Source organism: Cupressus sempervirens, chromosome 3, assembly GCF_028749045.1.
Source record: "Cupressus sempervirens isolate cs-2001-9-10 chromosome 3, ASM2874904v1, whole genome shotgun sequence".
NCBI classification, from domain to species: Eukaryota; Viridiplantae; Streptophyta; class Pinopsida; order Cupressales; family Cupressaceae; genus Cupressus; species Cupressus sempervirens.
Window position 1 is genome coordinate 350,295,784 of NC_143120.1, and position 26,108 is coordinate 350,321,891.

At 35.0% G+C, this 26,108-nt stretch overlaps 1 protein-coding gene across 1 annotated transcript in view; it reads right to left on the reverse strand.

Moving 5' to 3' along the window:
• LOC149566428 (ubiquitin carboxyl-terminal hydrolase 6-like) overlaps window positions 1-26,108 on the reverse strand; it is a 141,605-nt gene that overhangs the window by 58,124 nt on the left and 57,373 nt on the right. Inside the window, exons 5-6 of the mRNA XM_089819784.1 lie at window positions 21,540-21,640; window positions 21,217-21,343 (exon numbers count right to left, since the gene is read on the reverse strand). Of these exons, the coding sequence (XP_089675910.1) occupies window positions 21,217-21,343; window positions 21,540-21,640 (228 nt within the window). The remainder of the gene's footprint in view (window positions 1-21,216; window positions 21,344-21,539; window positions 21,641-26,108) is intronic.

Genomic DNA, 26,108 nt, shown 5'->3' on the forward strand with positions numbered 1-26,108 from the left:
ACACGTTATATTGAGAAAGGGGGGTGGGGGTGGTGGGGGGTGGGGGTGAATCGGTATAGTAACAAATTTTCCAATTTAAAACTATTTATCCAAATAATAACCTTTAATGCTGAAATCAACAATTATGCACATGAACACAATAACACAAAATATTCATGGAAACCCAATGCAGGAGAAAACCACGCCAAATAAATGCTTTTATATAAACTTGATCTTTTACAATAATTTGTAGGCTCCAACCTACTAGAGGCTAAGACCTCTTATGTTTATCAGCACCAACTCACTGGAAGCTCCAACTCCCACACTTCGTAGGCTCTAACCCACTAGAAGCATCAACTCTCGCTTCTTGTGAGCACCAACCACTACACAACAAACTGTTCTTCCACCTTGTCAATGTTGCTTGCTCAACTGATGATGGATAAATTTAGCACACAAATCCTTCCGCTATTTTGCTTTGCACACTTCGACAATATTCTTTACTTCAATTCTATTATAAGTCTTCTCATAGGATAATCATGATAATTTGTTATTTCTCCATAAGTCTGAAATAATCTTCAATTGATGTATACTGTAATTGGCCTTTATAAAGTACACAATCTTTTTCACATATAAAATTCTAATATAAATATACCAGATTTTACATGATATACATGTATTACCCCTCACTTATACTTTACACAATAGCATTATTCTTTTATTCGTTATGCCCTTTGCTCTAACTGCTCTTCTTTTTGTCTTTCACACTTTTTTGTATCCAATTCTCCATACACTCTCTTGATACAAGTCTTCAATCTATTTATATCTTTATTTTCATAACACACACCTTTTGGAATAAAGTTCTCTAGGAAGAGACACATCTTTTCTATGCCATGTGTTAGTCCACTTCAAAAATAAATTACTTCAATCTCATAATTAATCCATTTGTTATCTTTATTCCTGAATGCCATAAATATAAACTGGCACCTTTTGGCCCGCCGCTGCTTTATACATATCATACAGTTATCTTCACAATTATTTGCTCGCATGTTTATTATAATCTTTGTTTTATTTGGAAGATATAAACTCTACTCGAACTTGACCATCCAAATATATTCATCTCTTATTAATTTTAACCATCTATGTAGTTTTCTTTGGCATTGCCATGGTCCAATGTTATATGTATTCGAAGCCATTATATTTTCCTTAGCAGGGCTTTTGACCAATGGATTAATATTTGCTCAGTTTGAACTCAAATTTTAATCGCCGTATGAGCTGTAAGAAACTCATTGTCTCCATTTCTTTGTGTGTATGCCTCCATTTATGTGATCACTCAGAACTGCTGCTGTAAACCTCTGCCTGGATGTTTTAGCATTTGTAGGCAGGTATAGGATAACTTAATACTCCCATCGGTATTCCTTCCCGGATGTCATTTGCTGCCTTCTGTCTCTTGTTTTTATTTCATAATGATTCCATTAATCTTTGCATTTCTGAAATTCACTTCAACGTATCGCTGGATATGTGAATGTTATTTGATTCATCTTTTGATACTCCCGATGACATGGCCAACTTTACAGCCTTCTTATTTGTTTCTGTATATGCTGACTAGACAAATTATTTCCATGTAACTTGAGTGACTTCCTTGTAAAATTGACAGCACATAGTTTTGGTCTTATCGTTCAAATGCTTGACAGTTTTGGTCTTATCGTTCAAATGCTTGACTTTATGTCTAATGGTCTCTATCTAGATCACTTCCAAGCTGATGGGTTTAGCAAATCTTATTTCCATCGTACTTCATGCCATAGTTCAAAATCTCGCAGACTTATCGCCGATAAGTCTACTTCTCGCGACAAGTTTTTCACGGCAAGAAAATTCAAGGTTTTATCACCACTTTAGGGCACCGAGAAGTTGAACTTCTCGCGGCGAGAATTTGACGAGAAAATGGCAATATATCACCAACTTATCACGATAATTAGCTGTCTTCTCACATTTTTTGCAGATTAGTCCTGTTTTGGTTTTAACATAAAGCTGGTCCAATTTCAGCAATTTCAATGCATTGTAGTTAAAGGAGATTTGCCACTAACCACTGAAGCAATGATTTTGAAGGTAACAAACCAAGTTGGCATATAGAGAGCATCCTTTAACAGGCTGAAGTCAAGCTTTGAAGTGAAGGTTTATCACATTTAAACACTGCTATAAAGAAGACAATCAACCAGTTGATTTGAAGTAGGGAGGAGAAGACCCAAAGAGATGGAAGGAAAAAGAAAGAAAATAGAGGGAGACATCTATAGAGGGACAATTAAAGCTAAATAGAGAGACAAAGATTCAAAAAAGGAATCAGACATATGCAGATATTTCTGAATTATTTTTTTACAGAGCCTAACTGTGATTTTAATTAAAAGAAAGTGTCATGATGATGTGATGGTTAAGGGATGTCTACACCCACTGGCCAACCTAGGAATTGCAGTGCATCTTGGAATACTGATTTCAAGAAAACTCTACTTTTTGCAATCAATAAGACATGCTTAGTTTTGAACTTTTGCTTATATTTTGACAAAGACAATTCGGTATTTACTATTTGTAGCTTGTTTCAGAGTTCAGAGTCTGTAGACTATGACTACATCGGCATTCCACAAGAGGATGCAATTTTGTTACTTATTGCATTTATATATATCTAGATCAGCTTGTTTGGTTTGTTTACTCATTTACTGACTCAATATATGCATCTACTTATTGAATTTTGTGAAAAAAATCCATTTTTAATTAAATTAAAGTCATTTTTTAAATCCCGATATTTTCCCGAGAAGTTGCCGATTTCTCTTCGATATTTGCCGAGAAATTTTTTGTTGGCCTCGCCAAGAAGTGGCCGAGAACGAAAAGTTGAACTATGCTTCATGCTATGCGTTATTGTTGCTGCATAAGTCTTATATGGTTTTGTTGATAGGTCGACGTCTCTTTCCACATACTCAAATGTTCTATGTTTCCATCGAATCTGTGTTACCGCTGAATACTGTCACTGATCAAATTATCTGCAGTTGAGTTCAAATTCACCATGCCTTATACATAGACTGTATTCACGTATCATGCTCTGTCAACTTATGACAACAAAGGTAAGTAGTATTGTCAATACTATCTTGTATCTTATTCTTTTAATCGAACTCTAAGTACCAAGGTATGTTCAACTTTCTTCCCATCTATTTTATTTTAATGCATCTTCTCTCAAGCCTCATATCTGAATGCTTCTTTCGGTATTTAACAACTTCTTCTATTTATCTACAATGGAAATTCCTTCTTTTTATCCATTCCACTTTATGTCATATTTATAAGAGTATGAATCTTGTAGTTCACATGATCACAGTACCATTAAACTTCTATAATATATGTATTCCCATGTTTACCATTTTCATCATTGGGAAGTCGATTGATTCATATATTTATTCACTTTGAAATTGATGATACTTAACAATAACTATTTTGTCCATTTCTAACATCAATGACAATATCTAACCATCTCATGAATGCTTTTGACATCAAAGATAATATTTCCATCAGTGAATGGCACCCATTTCGTTCTAAGTACATCCGATGGATGTGAAGCTTAAAATAAGTTCTTGACGGACTATATCACTAGCAACTAACATTACTCAAAATGATCTTACCTCTATGATGTCTCTCAATGATTTCATATTCATGAGACTTACTTTGTATAGATTTGTTTTCAATCAACTATTATAGACAAAATACTCAAGGAGTTTTCCTTGTAGTACCTTGAAACAACATTTCTTTGGCTTTAAGGCCAGCCGCGCAAATTCACATCATTCTATGCACCCAACTAGGGCATGTAAATAAATTTCATTTTAGATTAACTAAACATCAAGGATAGTTTTAAAAGTTTCCTACAAGCATTTTAGTGAACTCGCGTAGGACTATTCTCTACAACATTGCAAGATTATTGCATAGTCTGAACAATATTTATAGGCATATTCTCCATCTTCAACTAAAAAAGTAGTCTTCAAATTCTGCTCTTTGACAATGCTTATCTAGTCATAACCAAAGAATCTGTCCATGGAGTGTTATCTCAAGTCCTACTAATTCTTTGATGATAGAACTTGTGAATGGAATTGGAGATGAATCCTTGATAATAATTCCTGCTCAAAACATTTTCTTTTATTTCTTCCTAAATCCTTCCAACATAGTTTCAATTCACCCTATAAGGTTACTAAATATGCTCAAACTGTTAAGCGAATTCACTAGATGCACAATTTTGGCAGTAATCCTTTAGAGCCCATTTGGTTCATGAAAAGATGACGGGAATTAGCTTTTTCATAATCTGGATTTGAAAATTTTTGCATTTGTTTCAAAATTAGAAAAATGGATTTACAATATCAGACTTCTAATTTTGTCTCAAATTCAGGTTATCAGACTTCCTACTAGCAACTAGAAATTGAAAATTAAAACCTAGTTACATTTTTTGAGAAGTGTAAACACAATAGATTGGACTATTTTTTGGAGTCTGCCTACAACTCCAAGCTTATGCATAAAAATGTGTCTTCCCACTCATCTTCCAAGTGAAACAAATAGTTCAAGTAAAATCCCAAAATTTGGAATGAAGATTTGTAGAACCTTGATTTGGCTAAATCGAGATTTGTAGAAATTTCAATTTCTTCAATTCCATGAACCAAACGGATCCTTAAGGTCCTTGTAAATTCATCAAATGGTGTTCTTAAATTCTAGAAAAAAATTGAACGTTGCAGCCTTTAGCACTAGATTTCAATCATCACCAACCATTGTCATTGTTTAATTGCCTCCTCACAAATCTACTTTCCAGATTGTAGGTCCATTTATTATGTCTTTGTTTTTTGTTTTTTTTAATTATTGAACTGTATCATTGAGTCTTGCATTCCCTACCTTGTATCCCCATACACTAGCGTAAATGTATGACTTCTTGTATCAAACAATACTCACCCACATTTTTCTTATCTTTTTCCCATCCTCTCCATTTTCCATTATTTGTATCATGTCACATTCTAGCCTAACTCATACTGCTGGTTTCCGAGCTGATTACCAGACTATGGATCACATTTTCACTTTACGAACTATTATTGAGGAGGCTAGACACAGATCAAAGAAAGTTTACTGCTGCTTTGTTGATTTTCACAAGGCTTTTGATTTTGTTCCTCGGATGGCTTTATTTTAGAGGCTTAAGGAGATTGGGATTTCAGAGATGTTACTAACAGCTATTATGAGATTATATGAAACTGTTGTGGGTAGATTCAGGACTCTTGATGGTTTCTTTGTCCCGATCTATAGCACCATTGGATTTAAACAAGGCTGCCCTCTCTCTCCCACTTTGTTCAGTTTGTATATTGATGAGCTTGAGAACTTCCTTCTGAAGTCTTCGCTCCCGAGTGACAGTTGTTACACCAGGTTATGATCTCCATTCTTCTTTTTGCGGATGATGTGGTTCTTCTTGCTTCTTTTCCAGAGAATTTACAAAGGCTTCTGGATGGTTTGGCTTCCTTTTGTGTTCAGAGACAGCTAGCGGTTAATCTAGGTAAGACTCAGGTTATGATCTTTAATTGCCTAAAGACTTTTCATCTTCATTTCTTTTCCAGAGGTAGGAGATTGAGATTACTTTGTCTTATATGTACCTGGGAGTTAAGTTTTATGGGCCTCAACTAGCGATACAGTCTAGAGTTTGTAAGGTTATGGGCTCTCTTGCTATGCTGGAGAAATAGTGCTTCAGACACCATTTCCAGGATAACCCATCCAAGTTATCCCTCTTGGACTCCCTTATTCGGCCGACTGTTCTTTATGGCTCTGTAGTTTGGGGGCCTTCTCTCCCTAATTCTAATTGGGCCTCGATTGAGCGAGTTTAGACATTGCTTTTATAGTGCATTGTTAGATGCCACAGTTTTACTCCTCATAGTATCATTCTTGCTGAGTTTGGCGCTTATCCCTTTAGTCTTGCAGCTATTTTTTATTTGATTTGGTTCCTTCATCATCTGCATGGTTTTGTGGATTCAGTTAGTGACCGTGATAGATATTCCTATCTGGCTTATTGTTCTTCCACAGCTATTGCAAGTTCCGATACTAGCTCTCATGTTCGTTGCCAGTATGCATAGACATCTTCTCTGCTGAGCTCAATTGGGATTGATATTGATTGTCTCCCTCCTTATCAGTTTTCTTTGGATGCCCCTGCTCATCTCCTCCCTTCTAGACAAGAGTTAAATGAGCATGTTAGACTTGATATTTAATGACAGTATATTATTACTACCTGGACTAACCCACATGGTGGCTTATGTTTGAGGATGGCCTTTCATGCAGAGCACTTTTTGGAGATTAGTGATGGGATTATTGTACGCCCTAGTTACCTTTCTCGATGGTGGAGTTATGCCCTTTGTATCTCTCTAGGGTCTTCCACAGTTGGCTCTCACCATCTTCATGCTCAAACAGACCATCATATTGACAGAGGAGAACGGATTTGTAAGCTGTGTACTTTAGTTGAGGTTGATATGGCGACTCACTTTATTTTCTGGTGCCCTATCTTTTATGAGATCCGAGGGAGATTTTATTGACTGCTTTGGGACTAATATTCTCTCTCTGCTTTCTTCAGTTATTGTGACTAGTAGTGTCTAGCGCTCTATCTTCAGGAGGCCACTCTACTTCATGATAGTACTCTGCAATCACTACTTCCTCACCGGCATAGTTCCGATCAGCCTATCACCACCTTTTTTGCACCCTTATCTCCTTTGCGGGGTGTGAAAAGGTCGGCTTGTTCTACCAATTCAGTTGGTCATTCCAGATCTATTAGACCTCGTAGGGGTTTTCTACGCCAACGATGCTCCTCCATGAGTGTTCAGAGACAGTTCAGGGCTCCTGTTCACTCGCTGCCTTATCCTTCTTTGGCTCACTTATTTTTGCCAAGGAAGGACTCAAGTCTCTTCTTGTTTCTTGTGTTTTCTGTTGTTTTGCTTTTCTCGGACACCATTTGGTGCTCCTACTGTTGCCAGTTGTCTATTTGTAAACTCTCAGTCCCATAGACCTCTTCTAGTCTTTTGTTGGACATTGATAATTTTATCTTATCTTATCTAACTGCCAAAGTAAGGTCTACTAAGAGAACTTATTTGCCCGCACATTAATGCTGCAAATCAAAAATTCACTCGTCACTCCATAGGTTCCTTTTTTTCTTGGACCCAATTTTCTCGAGTCTAAATCTTAATCTGAGGAAGTTGCTTCCTTGCTCACAGCCTACTTCCTTGAATCTATTATACACTTTCTTCCTTTGTTTTCGATAGATATTATGTTGTCGTCCTATTTTGGGCCATTTGCAATCCTAGCACTTTAATTCCTTATTGCTCATCACCCACCACCAATTGGAAGGTCAGTTGCAATATGGTATGTTTACTAAGGCTTTTCCACACATCTTGAAGAAATTTGTCCATTCTTGATCTGCCATTGATGACTGTGTTTATAAGATTCTGCCCAAGAATCTGCATGTGGGTTACAATATGTTTCTTCATCCCATTAATTGTCAGCAGCATGAAATCTATTACCTGATCACTGCGCAATGGAGGTTCCATTATTAAACCTTCAGCTTTCTCTCTTGAATTAATGCCTATTGTGATAGTAATTAGAGTACTTAATTGTGGCATGCTTTTCAAAAGATCTGTCATTTTGATGGGTTCAGATGTATAGGCGTTTTGGTTTGTGCCCATGTTACTTCCTAAACTTCATTCTTTTGTTAATTACGCCGTAGGCGTTTCCATATGAACAAAGCCCAGCTGAATATCTCGATCAACAGTTGTAAAAGGCAAAAATGGAAATGACTACCATTAGAGCAATCATTACCGTTCATTATTACATGGGTGAGAGAAATACAAGGCACTCCCGTGATTTGACAGTGATGGTCATTGGTGACAGCCTTTCATTCATGTAACTTGCATTGTAAGTGTATCTGTCACTTTAAATAGCCTGCAGTGCCTTTATCTTACACGTTTCAACAGAGGACTGAGCCATGTTCCACTGGCTCTGATTCAATGAGACTCAAATTTATCTCCAGAAATTAAAGGACTTATAACTGGAAGGGGTGAGTAGTAGGGAAACCCTCAACAGAGTAGGGCTGCACTGTATATGGACTAAAATGAATGGTTCCACAACACGAACTGATCTTGAGTACAGATCAACGGGGCTGCACATTTTCAGCAGATATCACTTCTTCCACAATAGGTGGCAATTTTCTGTTCCCTTAGCTTACATAAAAACCAAAAACAAATATTTAATAAATTCATTCAATATGAAATCAATTGTTTATGAATAAGATTTTGATTTAAAATAGAGCCCATGTGGTAATGTCTTCTATGGTTGCATCCACCATGGCTGTTGACGTCGAGCTCAGCACCTATACAAATGGACGAGATCCTTCTTCACTTGGTGTCTCTGAAAATCATTCATATTGCTTGTCTTCCAATAACAAGATGAGGGTTTTAACTTTTTTCATTCTTCTCATTGTACATTTTCCATTTAATGAAAAAAAAGTTGATGTTGATAGTTCATGATTGATTTACTTTGCTTATTGAGTTTACTGCAAAATTTAGTAATTCCTTGCATTTATGTTGTTCTACACTTTTCCTTATTTTCAATTAATAATGTAACTTTCCAACATATCTGTCATTGGAATTCATTCATGATCATGAAGCTTATAAGTTTATATAGGAATACTTAGTAATTCCTTGCTTCACATACGGATATCAATATCTGGAATTCATTCATGATTAGATTGACTGAACATTTAATTAAGGAGTTGTTAGTATACTCAACAGCCCAATCAGATCCATGTTGAGCAATGAAAGGCATCAATATTGTTGGAAGAGCTGATAACATTAATTTTCTGCTGGACTGTGAAGACGTCCCAACAAACCCTACACGCAGGTTCTCTTGGACTTCGCTATCTACTCCAGTCTTCAAGATGAGAGAGGAAAACAAAATGCAGGATGGACGGATACATAGACAACCGTTGTTTTAAGGGTCTTTCGTAGAAGATAGAGATATCATGACTACAATTTTTTAAATGCCTTTGTATTATATTCAGCTTTACACATTGAAAACGGAATATCCGATACAAAAGTTAAAATGGTAAGAGGACATTTACATCTGTTACTCAAAGATTTCTCTATCCTTTTAATTTATACAGATAACTGAATACTATTTGAATGAAACTTACACGATGGTTTTTTTTTTTGGAAGTAGAACAAATATGTTTTTCTAAAAATAGGAAAAAATAGAAAATTAGAGTAGATTTATATATAGTAAATTTTAGATTGGATTTACTTATATTTTCATTTTATAAAACTTGTACAAATGTTTATTTTATGGAAGGAAGTGAAAGAGAATTTTCTTTTTAAGGGGAAATGAGTCAGTTATTGCCCATGTTTATATTACCACCGCATCCACCACTACCTTTCCCCCAAATCACTGCTCATAAAAACCCCAATAAATGATTCCACGTGTACTAATAGCCAATTACTCATGTACTAATAGTTAATAGTTGATCATTTTTTAGTTTTCTTGGTTGCTATTCGGTCCATTTGTGCAAAAAGTACTCTTTTTTGGGTGAGTGGCCATTGAGGTCTTAGTTGCAGGTTTCAAGCAAACATTTTAAAATGACACTTCTAGACCACCTCGCACTCTACGAGGTCTACAAATAGCTTTCTAAATGCCAGAATATAGAAAGATTAGCTTTAAGCTCTTCACTCACACTACATAGGTTCACCGAAAAAAATTAGTAAATTTCAACATGCGGATTAGGAACTATAGATGCACGAAGTTAGCCTAAGCGACTACTAAGTCATTTCCCCTAATAAAAGTTTACTTGTATTAAATTCATATTATTTATTTCTCATTCACAATTTTAAATAAAATTGTCCATAATTTTTTCAATAAATAAAATTTAATCTCATGTAATATAATATAATAGCAATATACATATTGCAAACATGTAGATTTCAAAAATTCCACTAAAATGAATAGTCATAATGGAGCTTCACAAAGAGTATATGCATAAATATCAAGAAATAAACTAACTACATTACAATCCTTAAAAAGGAGCTAAATTTATCAATACATGTGTTAGCTTGAGGGAGAAAAATGGGGACTAGTTAAAAAAAACCATAAAATTTGACCACGAAATATTAACCAATGTTTATTTTGTAAGCTATATTATAAGGAAATTGATTAGGTAGCATTCTTGTTCCTTCTAAGATTTTTGAAATTGTAATACATTTTGAAATTGCAATACACTGAAGACTGAATTGAAATCTGTTTTGACAGGTTAGATAGAATTAAAAATTACTAAACTTGTTCTAGTAGAAATATTTACGGCGTACCTATTGCACACTAAGGTGCGATTGTTAGTTAATGTCACTTTTATTGATGAACCTTCTGTTGCGTAGTTAGTATTCTCTTGTTGCAAGATAGGGTTGTCATTGCACCAAAAGATCGACCTTTCAGTGCCCAATACAACCACTAGACTTATAGAACATAGGAGGCGGTTAAGCTACGTCACAAATCATGAAGAGGAACATTGGTGGTTAGTCCAACAATCACCCATCGGCACTTCTAGAGGAGATTCAAACATGTGACCAAGCTCTGATACCACTTAATACAAGATAGGGTTGTCATTGCACCAAAAAATTAACCTTTCAATGCCCGATACAACCACTAGACTTATAGAACACAGGAGGTCGTTAAGTCTGTCACAAATCCCGAAGAGGAACACTAGCGGTTAGTCTAACAGTTTGTATTCTCATTGTCTTACACTCAACATCATTTGTGCAAGAGTGCTTGTTTTGATTGCTTTGAAAATCTTTGAGAGAATACCCCAACATGTTGCATTGTCTACATTGTATAATGGTGCATCCTTCCAAGTCAAAATTATATCTGGTTCCTATTTCAACTATTATTGAAGTTCAATCAACTATTATTATTCGAATACTTGTGACGTATTATTATTTTCTCAAGTAACTTTGAAAGCAAGGCTGACTTCTATGTACTAATGAATACTTATGCCTCTTAGGGTTGCTAGGAAGGATCATAGCCAATAGGCTATATTGTCTTGGTCATTTGTTGTACAAACCATTTCAAAAACAAATTACAATGCCTTGCAAGATCCTCTAACCCATTGCTGATAAATTTATGCCACTTTTGTCTTCCGATATTGGTGAGTCACCATGTTTCAATTTTAATGTAGCCTCAATGGCTAGAACTAGCTTATTTGAGGGTTTTTTATTTGGAATCTCTTGCACTCTAAACTACATGGGAATTCTCAAATTGTCCTACCTCGACATTCCACACACTTAAGTCACCCTCATGTACTTTTGTATTTACCTTTAGCCCAAGATCTTTAGATCTACATTCTTCAACTAGTAATTCGATCTCTTCCTCAATCAACAATATTTCAATACCTCAAATGTTACTTTCATAAGCTTCGATTATGGATCTTCATATTCTATCTCCATTTCTTCTGCACCCACCAATCATTGGTGTACTAGTTTTACTACATTTCAAAAAAATTATCCACCAAGTAAAAATAACTGTCTTGTTATTTCCTTGAACTCTATACTTGTAGTAGAAGTTGTTTTGCTTTCCCCAATGGGGCTCTTACTTTGCCCTACACTCAAACTTCAAAAGCTGAACGGAAATCCTCAACTCGTCCTACCTCACATCCTTCAATTACTAGCTTCTTTCTCTTCTTCAATTAGCAATCATTCAATACCTGAGATGTCATTTTCATAAGCTTCCAATAATGGGTGTTCCTATTCTATCTCCCTTTCCTCATCTATTGGTGGTTGTTATATTGGTTTTCCTAATTGGTTTGTTGTTTGTTCTCAATATGGGCTCTGACTGGGAACTTGTACTATTATGCCTTTTTCAAGTACTACTCTTAAACTCTTTCTCCATTCTCTTCGTTCTACAATCCCCAAGGATTGCCTCACCCATTCTTATGATCTATGAACACTTTTTAGTGTCTTTTAACTATTGTTTGGGTCCAAAAGAATTGATTTCAAGAAATACGATGCCAATCAATATTTTTTTTCTTCTTATTATCTAATTTTTGGTTTATTTCTTTATCTATCTTCGTATTTCTCAATCCCATTTGCCATGTTGGACTTCAAGATTTAAGATGTTTTACAAGGATCAAGAAGTATCACTACCTTCTTGCTTACTCTCAATTATCAAAAAATGACCTCTTGTGGAATTCGCCTCCATTCAACTTCATTCCACAAATGTTCTTTAACCAATATATGCCACACATTTACCAAGTTGAGTTCATCTTCCCTTTATTAATTAGACTCTACAAGTCGTTCATCCGATTGTCCCCTTATATGTTCATTTCAACCCAATTTCTTTGAAGACAATGATGCCAAATGTTAACTCACCGATCTAGACATAAAACTTCGTAATGTCTCCTCCTTCTAGGTAGGTTATAACTTGCTTCCTTGATGTTGTACTCTTGTCAAAACAAAGTCTCATTCCTAGTCTCTTCTATATAGACTCTTTCCTTGAATCTAAAATGATTTTAAATTATTTCTTCTTGTTCTAGTATAAGTACATGATTAGTCTTCCTAGTCTCAATCAGTCAGCTATGTTGAATTTATAGTATAGTCTTGTATTGCCCCACTCCAATCTTCATTCTAAGCTTAATAACTTGATCTATTCTCCAACAATCTTTACAATATTATTAAGAATGTTATTTATCAATCCAATATATTGTTCACAACAAAGGCGAATTAAATCTATGCATTCAACGCTTCAAGGGTTATATTGATTCTTCAACAAAATTGTTGTTATGCATGACATGGTGGAAACTCCCAATATTACATCAATTCTAATGGTTTATCTTAAATCTCCAATAGAATGTAGACTATGTGTCACATGATGAAATTAGAGGCTAACAAAATGAAATTCTGCTCTGTAAGTGATTGCAGAGAAACATTTTTGGGACAGTGTCTTCCTGACTGGATCTTCTCCGCTGAACCTTGACTAGATAACAATAAGCATTATCAATCTCCAATGATAGTTATCATATGTGTATGTGCTCTGATGCAGAATATAATTGAATTATTAGTAAATATTGTCTGTTGTGTATGTTTTCTGGGACTAATACTTGAGCGTTGACTCCATCCTTTGAATGTTGTCAATGAAGATTGTTAAGAATCTAACCTAGGTAATCCACAGGTCTAATGGTGCAGATCGTACCTGGCTCTTTTCCTTATATATTCTCAATGAATGGCATTTGTAATAATTTACATATGCTCTATAGGTGTCGGTGATCTGGAGGTAAATATTTTAGTTTGTCCTTGACTAATCTTAGTTAGACCTAACTAACATTTGCATTATGGTCGCCGGCTTAGGGATAATTAATTATTAGTTATATGCCAAGGGTTATGTCCCTTCCCTCTAGGAGAATATAATAGGAGGGTTATGAATGTAGTTTGGAGACACACAGAAAACATACAGTCTGATCTTCAAGCATTCGTATTCCCGAGGGTTCATAGCAGCATTTTCATCACTCAAGTTTGTGAATAAAATCAGGATCTGCAGTTGTCATATATATCCGCCTATATAGACCTGAACATATGAATTGTATCAAGGTTAATTCTAAGCCTAACTTCGTTCTGATCTTTAAGTCTGATTTAAGTCTCAAATCTGCAGAACTGTACATGGTATCAGAGCCCTGTTATCAGATCCAGGGCTCTGCAGATTTTCAATTATCAAACCTGTTTATATTCAGTAGTTGTCTTCCATTTCCAATGGCATATACAATAAGGCCTGAGAACAGATTCGATGGAAAGGAACACTTTGAAGCATGGAAATTCAGAATCCTGATGATTCTAGAAGAAAATAATGTTAAACAATTTGTTGATGGAGCATCCAAACCGCCACCAGTTGAACCTCACAAATCCATATGGACCAATGGAAATAGAAAATCCATTCAAATCATCTTGGATGGAGTTAAGAATGATATCGTACCCATGCTTACGAAACACCAAACTGCCTATGATATGATGAACGCATTACGGAATGCATTTGAAATAAGCAATGCAACAAGGGTCCTTGCATTAAAAAGACAACTGAATCACATCCAAATAAAGAAAGGAGAATCAATAAACTCTTATTTCCTAAGAGTTACTGGTATTAGAGATGAATTGTCAAGCATAGGAACCATCTGGACTTTAACAGGCTCAAGAATGATTGTCTTCAAGAAGAGTCAAGAAAGCTAAAGAAAGGAGGAAAACCAAAAGTAGAAGATGAAGAACTTCACGTTCTTAATGCAAACTCCTATAAAGGCAAGAAAAAGCACTTGAAGAAGAAAGGGGGAAATCAGAAGAATGGAAAGCCCAAGAAAGATCTATCTAAAATAAAGTGTTTCAAATGTGAAAAATTTGGACACTATAGATCTAATTGTCTAGAAAACTCCAAACAACAGGCAAATTGTACAAATGTCATTAGAGAAGAAGAAACTTATGATCCGGAGAATCGTGTTTTGTATTCCTCTTTATCAAATGAAATCTCAAGGCATGGGTAATAGACAGTGGATCTTCCAGGGATATAACTGGATACAAAGAAACTCTAGATTCCTTATCAGAGAAAGTTAACGATGAAGTTACTATTGGTGATAACTCTGCACATTCAGTTGAAGGAATTGGAAACTGCACTTTGAAACTAAAAACAAGAAATACTCTTCTTCTTAAAGGTGTACTCTATGTACTTGGGATTAAAAGAAACCTAATCTCTATAACAGCACTTGAAGATGATGGACACAATGTGGCATTCGTAGATGGCAAAGTATTAACTTGGGCTAAAAACTCTTCCATCAAGAAAACTAAATTAATTGGTCAAAGAAAGGGATATTTGTATGAATTGAATATAAAATCCAGTCGATCCATTCAAGCCCTAGTCCACGAAGCTAAAGATTCAAACGAAATATTTCACAAAAGATTAAGGCACCTAAACTTTAAAACCCTATCTACTATGGAAAAGATGGTTACCGGATTACCAAAATTAAACAAAGATCACAGAAGTACTTGCAAAGGGTGTGCCCTGGGTAAAAGTACTAGAAGTCCTTTTCATGATAGTACTAGAAAAACAAATAATGTACTAGAATTAATTCATTCAGATTTATGTGAACCCATGTCCGTTCCCTCCATTGGAGGATTCTGGTATTATGTCTTGTTCATAGATGACTTCTCTAGGAAAACATAGATTTATTTTTTTAAATGCAAAGAATCAGAAGAAATCTTTAAAAGATTTAAAGAATTCAAAGCATTAACTGAATATTTTTCAGGACATAAAATTAAAACCCTTAGAACAGATAATGGAGGAGAATATACCTCAAACTTGTTTAAAAATTTGTGTAAAGAATCAGGGATCAAGAGAGAGTATACTGTTCCTTATAATACTGAACAAAACGGGGTAGCTGAAAGGAAAAACAGGACAATTATAGAAGCTGCTAGGGCTATGATTTTTCACCAAAATCTAGAATACTATCTTTGGGCAGAAGCCTCTTGTACTACTGTATACATTCAAAATAGAAGCCCTCACTCCTATCTTAAAGATTAGACCCCTGAAGAAGTATTTACTAAAATAAAACCTAAAATAAGTCATCTCAGAATCTTTGGATGTCCTATATACATTCATGTTCCAAAAGAAAAGAGAACCAAATTAGAACCATCTGGGAAGAAAGGTATCCTTGTAGGGTATAGTGAAACTTCTAAAGCATATAGAATTTTCATACCTGGATAGAAAACTATTGAACTTAGCAGAGATGTAATCTTTGAGGAAGATCTTGCATTCAAAAGAGCCTTAGGTTCCAATGAACCTTTTCCTTTATCAAATTCTAAAAGAATTAGTGAATCTGAATCCCAGAGGGAGAACCTAGAAGAGGTCAAAAATTAAAATATGAACATTGAGGAAAATTCAAACAAAAGACCACTTTGGGCCATAAAAACAGTTGAAGTAGCTCAAGATTTTGTTGCACCTTCAAGATCAGTCAGAGAAAGTAAAAGACCTAAAATATTCTCTAGTTATACAGCAAATATGATTGATTTATCCAAAACAGAGCCAACCAATCCTTCTGATGCTATTAAACATCCAGCCTGGAAAGAAGCAATGACAGAAGAATATCAATCAATTATGAAAAATGATGTTTGGGAAATAGTTCCAAGACCAAAAGGAAAGTCCGTTGTTTCTTCCAAATGGATATTCAAGATAAAGCATGCAGCTAATGGGAGTATTGAGAAATATAAAGCCAAATTTGTAGCCAGAGGTTTTTCTCAGAAAGAAGGGATTGATTATGAAGAAACCTTTGCTCCTATTGCCAAATATACTACCGTTCGAGCTATCTTAGCAATTGCCACATCTAAAGGATGGAAGGTACATCAGATGGATGTAAAGACAACATTTCTCAATGAAAAGACTTCAGAAGAAGTCTATCTAGAGCAACCAGAAGGATTCAAAAGCCATGATCCTAACGCCTTTGTATGCAGACTCAAGAAAGCTCTTTATGGGCTTAAACAGGTTCCCAAGGCCTAGTATGAAAGGATTGATAAATATCTCACCAATTTAGGATTCTCTAAGAATGAAGCCGATCCAAACTTATATTATAAAAGAGATAAAGATAGTATGGTAATATTGATATTATATGTTGATGATTTATTAATCACAGGTGATGATCATCTTATAGATTAGTGCAAGAAAGATTTAGCTAGAGAATTCGAGATGAAAGACTTGGGTCTTCTTCATTACTTCCTAAGATTGGAAGTACGAGAGAATGTTGATAGTATCATACTGAATCAAGGAAAGTACACTTCAGATATTTTGAAGAAATTTGGAATGTGGAATTGCAAGTCTACGTCTTCTCCAATCAAGACCAATTTGCATAAACTTAAAGAAGCAGCTGCAGAATCACCTCCAATAGATTCTACTCTTTACAGGCAGATGATTGGGTCCCTGATGTACCTAGTAAAAACAAGACCTGATATTTGCTATGTTGTTCATGTCTTAAGTCAGTTTATGTGTGAACCTAAGGAGATTCACCTAGTTTCTGTTAAACACAGTATGAGATACCTACAAGGCACTCTTATTTATGGACTCAAATATGATAAAGTTGCTTTAGACTTGCATGGATTCACCGATTCAGATTGGAGCGAAAGTGTTAAAGACAGGAAAAGCACTTCAGGATACTGTTTCAGTTTAGAATCAGCTATGATTTCATGGATATGCAGAAAGCAGTCTTGAGTAGCTCAGAGCTCCACAGAAGTTGAATACATTGCAGCAGCAATGGCCTCTCAAGAAGCAGTATGGCCGAGGAAGTTACTTGTGGGATTATTTGAGCAAGCCATGAATCCTACAATCATTCATTGTGATAATCAGAGTTCCATCAAGCTCTCAATGAATCCAGTTTTCCATGGCAGATCCAAGCATATTGAAATTCCTTACCATTATGTAAGAGATATGATAGACAAGAATTCTGTTAAATTGGAATACATTTGTATTGCAGATCAGACAACAAATATACTCACCAAACCTCTATCTAAAGTAAAGATAGAACATTTCAGAAAGAGCCTTGGTATGGTTGAGTTGTAATTCATTTGTACTCTTTGATTATTAATAAAATAATAAATTTTATTTGTCAAGTTATTGACTGATATGGGCTCCACCATATGTAATCATTATTTAAGAGGTGACGATCTCTGAAATAATGAATACTTGTGCAAAAGGCATTATGAGAGGTGACGATCTCTTAAATAATGTCCTAACAGTAGATTTTACTATAAAATCCAGGTGAATTTTAGATCCTCTTGTGACATTGACATTGCTATGTTCATAATTCACAAATTGGATAAAGGAAGAATTCTAGAAGTTCTTCGGGTTTATCCTATATTCTGGTAGATCTTAAATTCAGGATCTGGTTGTGATTTAGAAATACCAGTTTTTATGAGTCACAACATGTGTCTTATTACTAGTAACAATGATTTATCATATCACAGGTTTAGTAATATGACTTTGTATCTTGTGTTCTATGATACTACATACTAAGAAGAGATAGAAAAATATAGAGTATTAATTCCTGTTTAACATCTGTATTGATGTTGTTAGATATGATATCTCTCTATAGGATTATCAGGTTAAGAGGGAGTTTTAAGAATCTAACCTAGATAATCCACAGGTCTAATGGTGCAGATCATACCTGGCTCTTCTCCTTATATATTCTCAATGAATGGCATTTGTAATAATTTATATATGCTCTATAGGTGTCGGCGATCTGGAGGTAAATATTTTAGTTTATCCTTGACTAATCTTAGTTAGACCTAAGTAACATTTGCATTATGGTAGCCGGCTTAGGGTTAATTAATTATTAGTTATATGCCAAAGGTTATGTCCCTTAAGGGACATACCCTCTAGGAGAATATAATAGGCGGGTTATGAATGTAGTTTGGAGACACACAGAAAACACAGAGTCTGATCTTCAAGCATTAGTATTTCCACGGGTTCATAGCAGCATTTTCATCACTCAAGTTTGTGAATACAATCAGGATCTGCAGTTGTCATATATATCCACCTATATAGACCTAAACATATGAATTGTATCAAGGTTCATTCTAAGCCTAACTCGGTTTTGATCTTGATGTCTGATTTAAGTCTCAGAATCTGCAGAACTGTACAAAGATATATATATATATATATATATATATTGACATGATTGTAGTGATTACTAATGATTGTTTGTTATCATCTCTTAATAGTTCGATGGGAGAAGACCATCACTGGTACTGTATAGTTTTTATATTTCTCATATAACAGTAGTATGTTATTGATAAACTCCTCAACCAAGTAACACTGAAGTTTATAGTCTTATTTCCTTAGTACATCTGGGAATGCAGCAATAACCTACTTGAAGTTGACGATATTATTTGTGCAGCAATGATTCCCATTCAATTGTAATCGTTCTTAATTCTCATCAATAGTCTATGGTATTAATTATTGTCATTGTTTAGCTTTAAATCGTATCCTTCCAGACTGGTCAATATATCTACATGATGAATTTATTTTCTTTTTCAATTCTAACGATTCATCCATACAGGATAAACTGTCTTTAACAAATACAAAATGGAACACACTTCTAACTTGGTGCAACTTTAGTCGCTGCTTAACTTCATTTCATATTTTAGTCACTTCTTAACTCTTATCCCTCATTCTGATTCCATGTAAGATAATTGTCTGCATCCTCCATCTTCAATGTCTTCTTCACTAAGGCAATGACCTGGCTTTTCCTCTTTCATATATGTCTGTTCTATGATCACCATTCTGTATTATTTTTACCCATGTAGGCTTTAATGGTAATATCTGTAGCTTATCCATATATCTCTGTAGTTCCCATGTATGATTATTGCTGTCATGGAAGTTATTTCTTCAATGTGTCCAAAGATGACAAAAGGAATGGATTTGATATCCATTACATACACTGGCATGTCGAAGGGTTGCGACCTTTAGATGTAAAAGATGTGCATGTAGATAAATTTATTATTTATACTAATAATTTTGTTTTATAGGTAATGGGTTGAAGCCTTGATTGATTATTATTATTTGTTTTAATTAATTATTATTATGTGTTAAACTTGAGTAGACTCAAACCCAAGACCTCCCTCCCACATGAAAGGTTCACAAGTTACTGTTGTGTTACAGGCTCTTACCTAATAATAATTTAATTAATTATTATTTATTTAGAATTTATTTGAATTACAATGATTTTTAATATCATTGTTTGTTTACAGTTTTTTTTTTTTTTTTTTTATTTATGTATCAATTTATTTTGATATTTTAGTTTTATATAATCAAGTAATAATATATTATGATATTGTTAACTATTATATTATTATTTAATTATAATTATGTTATGCAATTTATTTATCTATTTAATATCATTTATTCATTTAATAATATTTTATATTTAAATATTATTTAAAATATATTTGAAGTGGGGACATTGTTGTTTCTTAATCATCCAATGCTTCAATGTTATATAAAAATGGAGAAGATACCTACCCAAAACAATTTGAATCAGTCGATGAAACATAACCATTTTTGCCAACCACCCAAAATTACAATATAACTAAAATATGTTTAGTTCTATCTACAAGCATGTCTTTGAACGATACCATAGATATTTCAAACCTCATAATACAAAGATGAAGCACAGGAGCCAACATACTTGTATAAAATTCATATTCATATCTAAGTGGTGGTTGAGTACTACAAATTTGAAGATGAGAAAAGATCTTCAATGTTCTAATGTTACAAATTATTTTCTATCGGACTATCTGCAGACATATTAGGACACAAGCAAAAAAACCATGTGACAAGCATTCACAATTACCAATGTAGACTGATGAACTCTAGATCATTTACACCTACAGTGTCCAATCCAGACATCCATGTTATGATCTACCAAGGACATGGTGAAAATCAGTCAAAAGTCATTCAGACACTTTGCCCACATTAAACTCAAACTGATCAAAATGTACAAAGAAGAAATAGAGAAACAACAAAACAAATGGCATTCCAATGATCATAATTGAATATCTCTCAAATCTGTCACCTCACACATTAGAGGTTTATAGTTTATACAATTTCTACCTATCATTGTCCAAAACAGCTGCCTATTATTTTTCAAAAAGGTATTAAAAAATACTAACTGGGTTGGGAATTATGCCAGTCATGAGACGTGACCTGTTAGAGTCATCTATCGACTCAAGCCTCTGGGATCACCTGCAAAACAATTATCCTTCCACAAGAGAGAATGGCAAGAATAGGTTGCTTGATTATGGATGCAAGATTGAATTGACTGAATATGGAATGCATTTATGAAGCCTTGCTTATGTAGACAAGGTTGAGAGATGATTAGACAAGATCATAGAAACTGTCTTAATCCTATAAAACAAGACAACTTACATAAAAAATATTAAATAACCTAGGACACAAGAAATAAATGTCAAGATAAGATCATGACAACTAATACTTTTAGAAAAGATTCCTAGAACATATAGAAGCTTAACAAGTGAACAAGACCAGCTAGTGAACTAGTTAGGTAAAACACCCTTATTCAGACCAACATTACCAAAGCAACCATAATTTCAATCTGAACTAACAAAAAGCAATTATACATATATAGAGATTTACCATCCAAAACTGCATGGGAGCAACAGGTCGAACACTTCGATCCAGCTCACCAAATAAATCCCTCGCAGCAACAGTCAAAAGATGCGAGGATGGGTCTAAATCATTGCTCCTCCCAGAATAAGTATACCTGGATTATATAAGCCACCCCAGTTATTAGTAATAAAAATCTACCATCTTTCTCTCTGCCTGTTTTTTTTTATATATATGGGCTTGAAAAATGATTCTTACTACTGTTTTTTAATACCCAACTAATACATAATATAATTATCAGTTTCTCACAGACACACACACACTATGTTACCAAGTTTACAAAGTGCTCTTACTTTTGCAGTGCTGACTTAAGTTCTGGAACAGAATGTAAACATTGAATAGTTGAGTTCATATAGCACGTATTGCCCAGATTGAATAAACCAGCTGTGTGGCCCTGCAAAACCAGAAACGGATGATTAAATGAAAATAAAAGATAACTGCCAACACCAAAAAAAATGATGGCAAACACAGCAATCCATCCATTAAAAATAAACAACTTTAGACAACAAATATACAAGTAAAGCAACAGAAGATATAACTACAGTGAATATTTAACCAAAAGTCAAGTTCCATTGCACCTTGGTGCTGTTGGCAAAGGTGTTGTACACCTGGCATAATAAAATAATAATGCTAATAATATTAAATAAATATTTACATGCACTGCATCATACAGATGTGCATACCACATGGGTTAGACATTCTTGGGTACAATTTACATACTGTATGGGACATTAAGATAAATATTTAATGTAGGTATCATACTAAGAAAACATTTAATATTGAGAAAACCTACGACCAAATATAATAATTTGAGGCACGTAGTTTCAATACTACCTTTTAGTGCTTTTATGCAAGCTTGTCTTTACAAAAACAAGCATCTAGGAAAACATGGGCAGATTATTTGGATGGAATTCACTTTTTCCCCCTAAAATAGAGGCGCCCAGGGGGATCGGACAATACAATGCTATTTCCTTTTCCCAGACAGAAATACCTTGTTGTTGACATTGACTTTATGTAACCTTTGGCAAATTAGTTAAGGTTGGATTGAGCATCTCTTGTAGGTCAAAACTAGGGTGCTTGATGCTTCAAATGCCTTGCACGGAGACTTTATGCCTTGCATGGAGGCTTTATAAGTGTATTGCAATCTTCTTCTTGAAATAATATATTGGATGATGTGGGAGTTTTTGGAGGCAGGGTTTTTGCCATGAGGTAGTTTTCCTGGACTATATCTAATAGAATGTATTGGTAAGTTTGTTATTATTTAGCAATATCATTGCCAAATACTTGTTTTTTGCATATTTTCATCTCATGAGTGTTATGTAGCAGTTTAAATTATCACTACAAATTTCCTTTCAGTTACGCAACTAACTAGGAAAAGCAGATTATTTAAAGCCTTTCACTGGATGTAAACCTGGAAAGTAAGCAGAATCAATTCACACTGCCAATTCTGAATCAAATCTAGTTAAAAACGTTGACCTTTGTGAAATTTGTTAATACTTGGCATGGTCCAATAACCATATGCTTCAGGATATAAGTGCAAATCCCAACAGAAAGGTCTCGTTTTGTGACTGGTTAGTTGGTCAAAAAAGTGTCAATTGCTGGAGAATTTCATCCTCAAATCAAACTGGACAAAGTTTGAAGAGTTTGTGACCTGTGTAGCATTCAAAAGCAATTGGAAATCATTCCGTACGAGGTTTCCATGCAAAGACAGCTTGCAACATCAAAAATCTGCTAGATGTTATTTAAAGAATATTGTCACATATATGAGCCACTTCAACAGGAGTGTTTTTGGCTGTTCTTTGTCTCATAACAATCATAATCTTAAAACTGAAAACAATGTTACCAGCTTCGCACCCTGGACTCTCGAACCGGGTCTGGGGGCGAACTGAATTTGCATTCATCACATGGTCTGTGCCACCTCCTCATCCTATGGGACTGTCTGCGTCCAGATCACCGCAGACCCACAGGTTCAAACACAGACCCTGCGCAAACCCAGGGGTATCCAGCACGGACCCGGGAGGACCCCGAACAGACTTGCGCAGGGCCCACAGCTGTAGAGTGAAAACGTGGGCCTTAAATATATTTAAATAACATTTTATTATTATTTATTTTTCTCCAAAACCTAAAACAACCCTATAAGGTGTGCACCACCTTATTGCATAAAGCAAGGAAAATTGTTGACATGCAATTAAAACCAGTTAGAGATTCTTGGGTTCAAACAAGTGTATCTATTATCTCTGATAGCTAGAAACATTGAGAAAACCGTCCCTTGATCAATGTTCTTGTTGTGTCAGCCAAAGGGGCAATGTTTTTGAAGGCGGTTGATTGTGAGGGGGAAGTAAAAGATGCAGAGTTTATTTCCCAAATTCTCATTGATTCCATAGAGGTGGTGGGTAGTGATAATATCATCCAAGTAATTATGGATAATGGAAAAGTTTGCAGGGTTGTAGGTGCGTTTGTAGAGGCTAGATATGATCACGGCTTTTGGACACCATAAATCATACATTCACTTAATCTGGTCATGCAAGCAATTAGCATCCAAGTAGAATGGGGGAAACAAATTTATGAGGGTGGGGAGACTCAGATGTTTGTGCCAAATCACAATATGTCACAAACAATTTTTAGAACTTTCTACTGGTTAGAACTATTGAAGGCAAATTTTTAAAATTTAATTTATTTAGTCTTATTTATCATTTTATGTCATGTTTTGCATTATTGAATAAAATAATATTTGTGTTGTTTACATATTTTAAATGTGTTACTAACTCGCTATTAAAATGTTCTTAGGTGGCTGAAACTTGTTTTGCCTCTTACACAATAATGTGGTTCACTATATCATCCCCCTTGTTGTCTCCTAGCAGTTGCAGCTAGAAAAACTCTTAACAGGGTAGATCCTAGCAGATCTTATTTGTAAATCCTTTAACAGGACAATGCTTTAGCTAGTGTTTGAAGTCCTCTCACAAGACTACTCCTAATAGGGTAAAGCTCTTAACAGGGCTAGAAGAAAATCCCTTAACCGAGTAGCTCCTAACAGGGTTAGTCTCTAATCAGACTTATTGTAAGCTCTTAATCGGGCCAAGCTCCTCACAGGGCATACTTCAAAAAAGTACAAATACATTCGTGTGAATCAATCCCGCCATGGTTTTTCCCCAATTGGATTTCCACGAGAAAATTCTTGGTGTTATGTGTTAATGTTGTGTGAGTGATTATTTGTTGTTCCATGCATATGATAAATGCTTGAAGGAGAAATTGTCAGATTTGAATCTTGTTTTGTGGTAGATTACTGATTATCAGAGCCTAGGTCCTCTTTGTGATAAGCTTAACCGCTTGAAGAAAAACATCCACCTGTCAAGATGTTCAAAAGAGAGCCTCCCAAGTTCACAGAGGACAACTACCTGGTATGGCCTGATAGAATGGAGTTGTACATCAAAGGAATGGGTGATCAATACTAGAAGCATGTGGAAATCAAGCATGTGATGCCAAGAGGAGACCTTGATGCAAATCAATTAAAGGAGAAGCAAGAAAACAGAGAAGCACAACAGACTATTGTAAGTACCCTTTCAGATTTTGAATATATTGATGTTAGAGGTCTTAGAACTGCATATGTTGTTCGGAGGAAGTTAGGACAAGTCTATGGAGGTCACAGACATTTGCAGAAAGCTAGAGAAGTCTCAAAGGCAAATATGATGACATGAAGATGGTAGGAGAGAACATAGCTCAGTACGGTGCTAGAACCAAGGATGTGGTTGTTGTAATCAGAGGTTCAATAGGAGAAATTTAAGATGGTAAGCAAGATGTTGAGAACCTTGTTACCTGTTTATATCATTAGAGTGTTAGTATTAATGAACTGGGACCTTTAGAAATTACATACGTGAATGGACTAATTGGTAAGGTCACTGCTTTTGAGCTTAACAACTTTGACAACAGTTTTCTAAAGATTGGAACGGCCTTCAAGGCTTCCATAGAAAGTAACTCTTCAAGGAAAGGGAAAGAGACTGTGTATGAATCTGATAGCTTATAGAGTTTTTTGAGGGATATTGATGCACTCTTAGAGGGAGAAAGAAAGCAAGCAGAACTTGAAGCATTGATAGCGAGAAGTCTACTCAGAGGTTCAATAGGAGAAATTAAAGGTGATGTTGTGGTAAGCAAGATGTTGAGAAACTTGTTACCTGTTTATATCATTAGAGTGTCGGTATTAATGAAATGGGAACTTTTGAAATTACATATGTTGATGGACTAATTGGTAAGCTCGCTGCTTTTGAGCTTAACAACTTTGACAACAGTATTCTAATGATTGAAGTGGCCTTCAAGGCTTCCATAGAAAGCAACTCTTCAAGGAAAGGGAAAGAGACTGTGTATGAATCTGATAGCTTATAGAGTTTTTCAAGGGATATTGATGCACTCTTAGAGGGAGAAAGGAAGCAAGCAGGACTTGGAAGCATTGATAGCAAGAAGGCTACCCAAAGGAACCCATAAGAATAAAGGAAAAATACCTTTGATATAATTTTCTTGTAAAAGGATTGGACATATTGCCACTAGGTGTCCAAATGAGGAACCTGAGAAGGAGAAAGAAACTCGCAAGAAGTACAAGGGAAAATTCAAAAAGAAATGTTATGTAGCTATGGACAATGGAGAAACAGACGAAGATTCTGATGGAAACGATGGAAAGTACATTGTCTTTGTTGCAATCAAGGAAGATCACCCTGTAGAAGACAAAAAGGAGGAAAAGATTGTTGTATCACACATCAGACTAGGTGATGATTGGATCATAGACAATGGGTGCTCACATCATATGACCAGCGACAAAAGTAAGTTTATTGAGCTCAATGAATTTGATGGTGGAATTTTAAGGTTTGGTAATA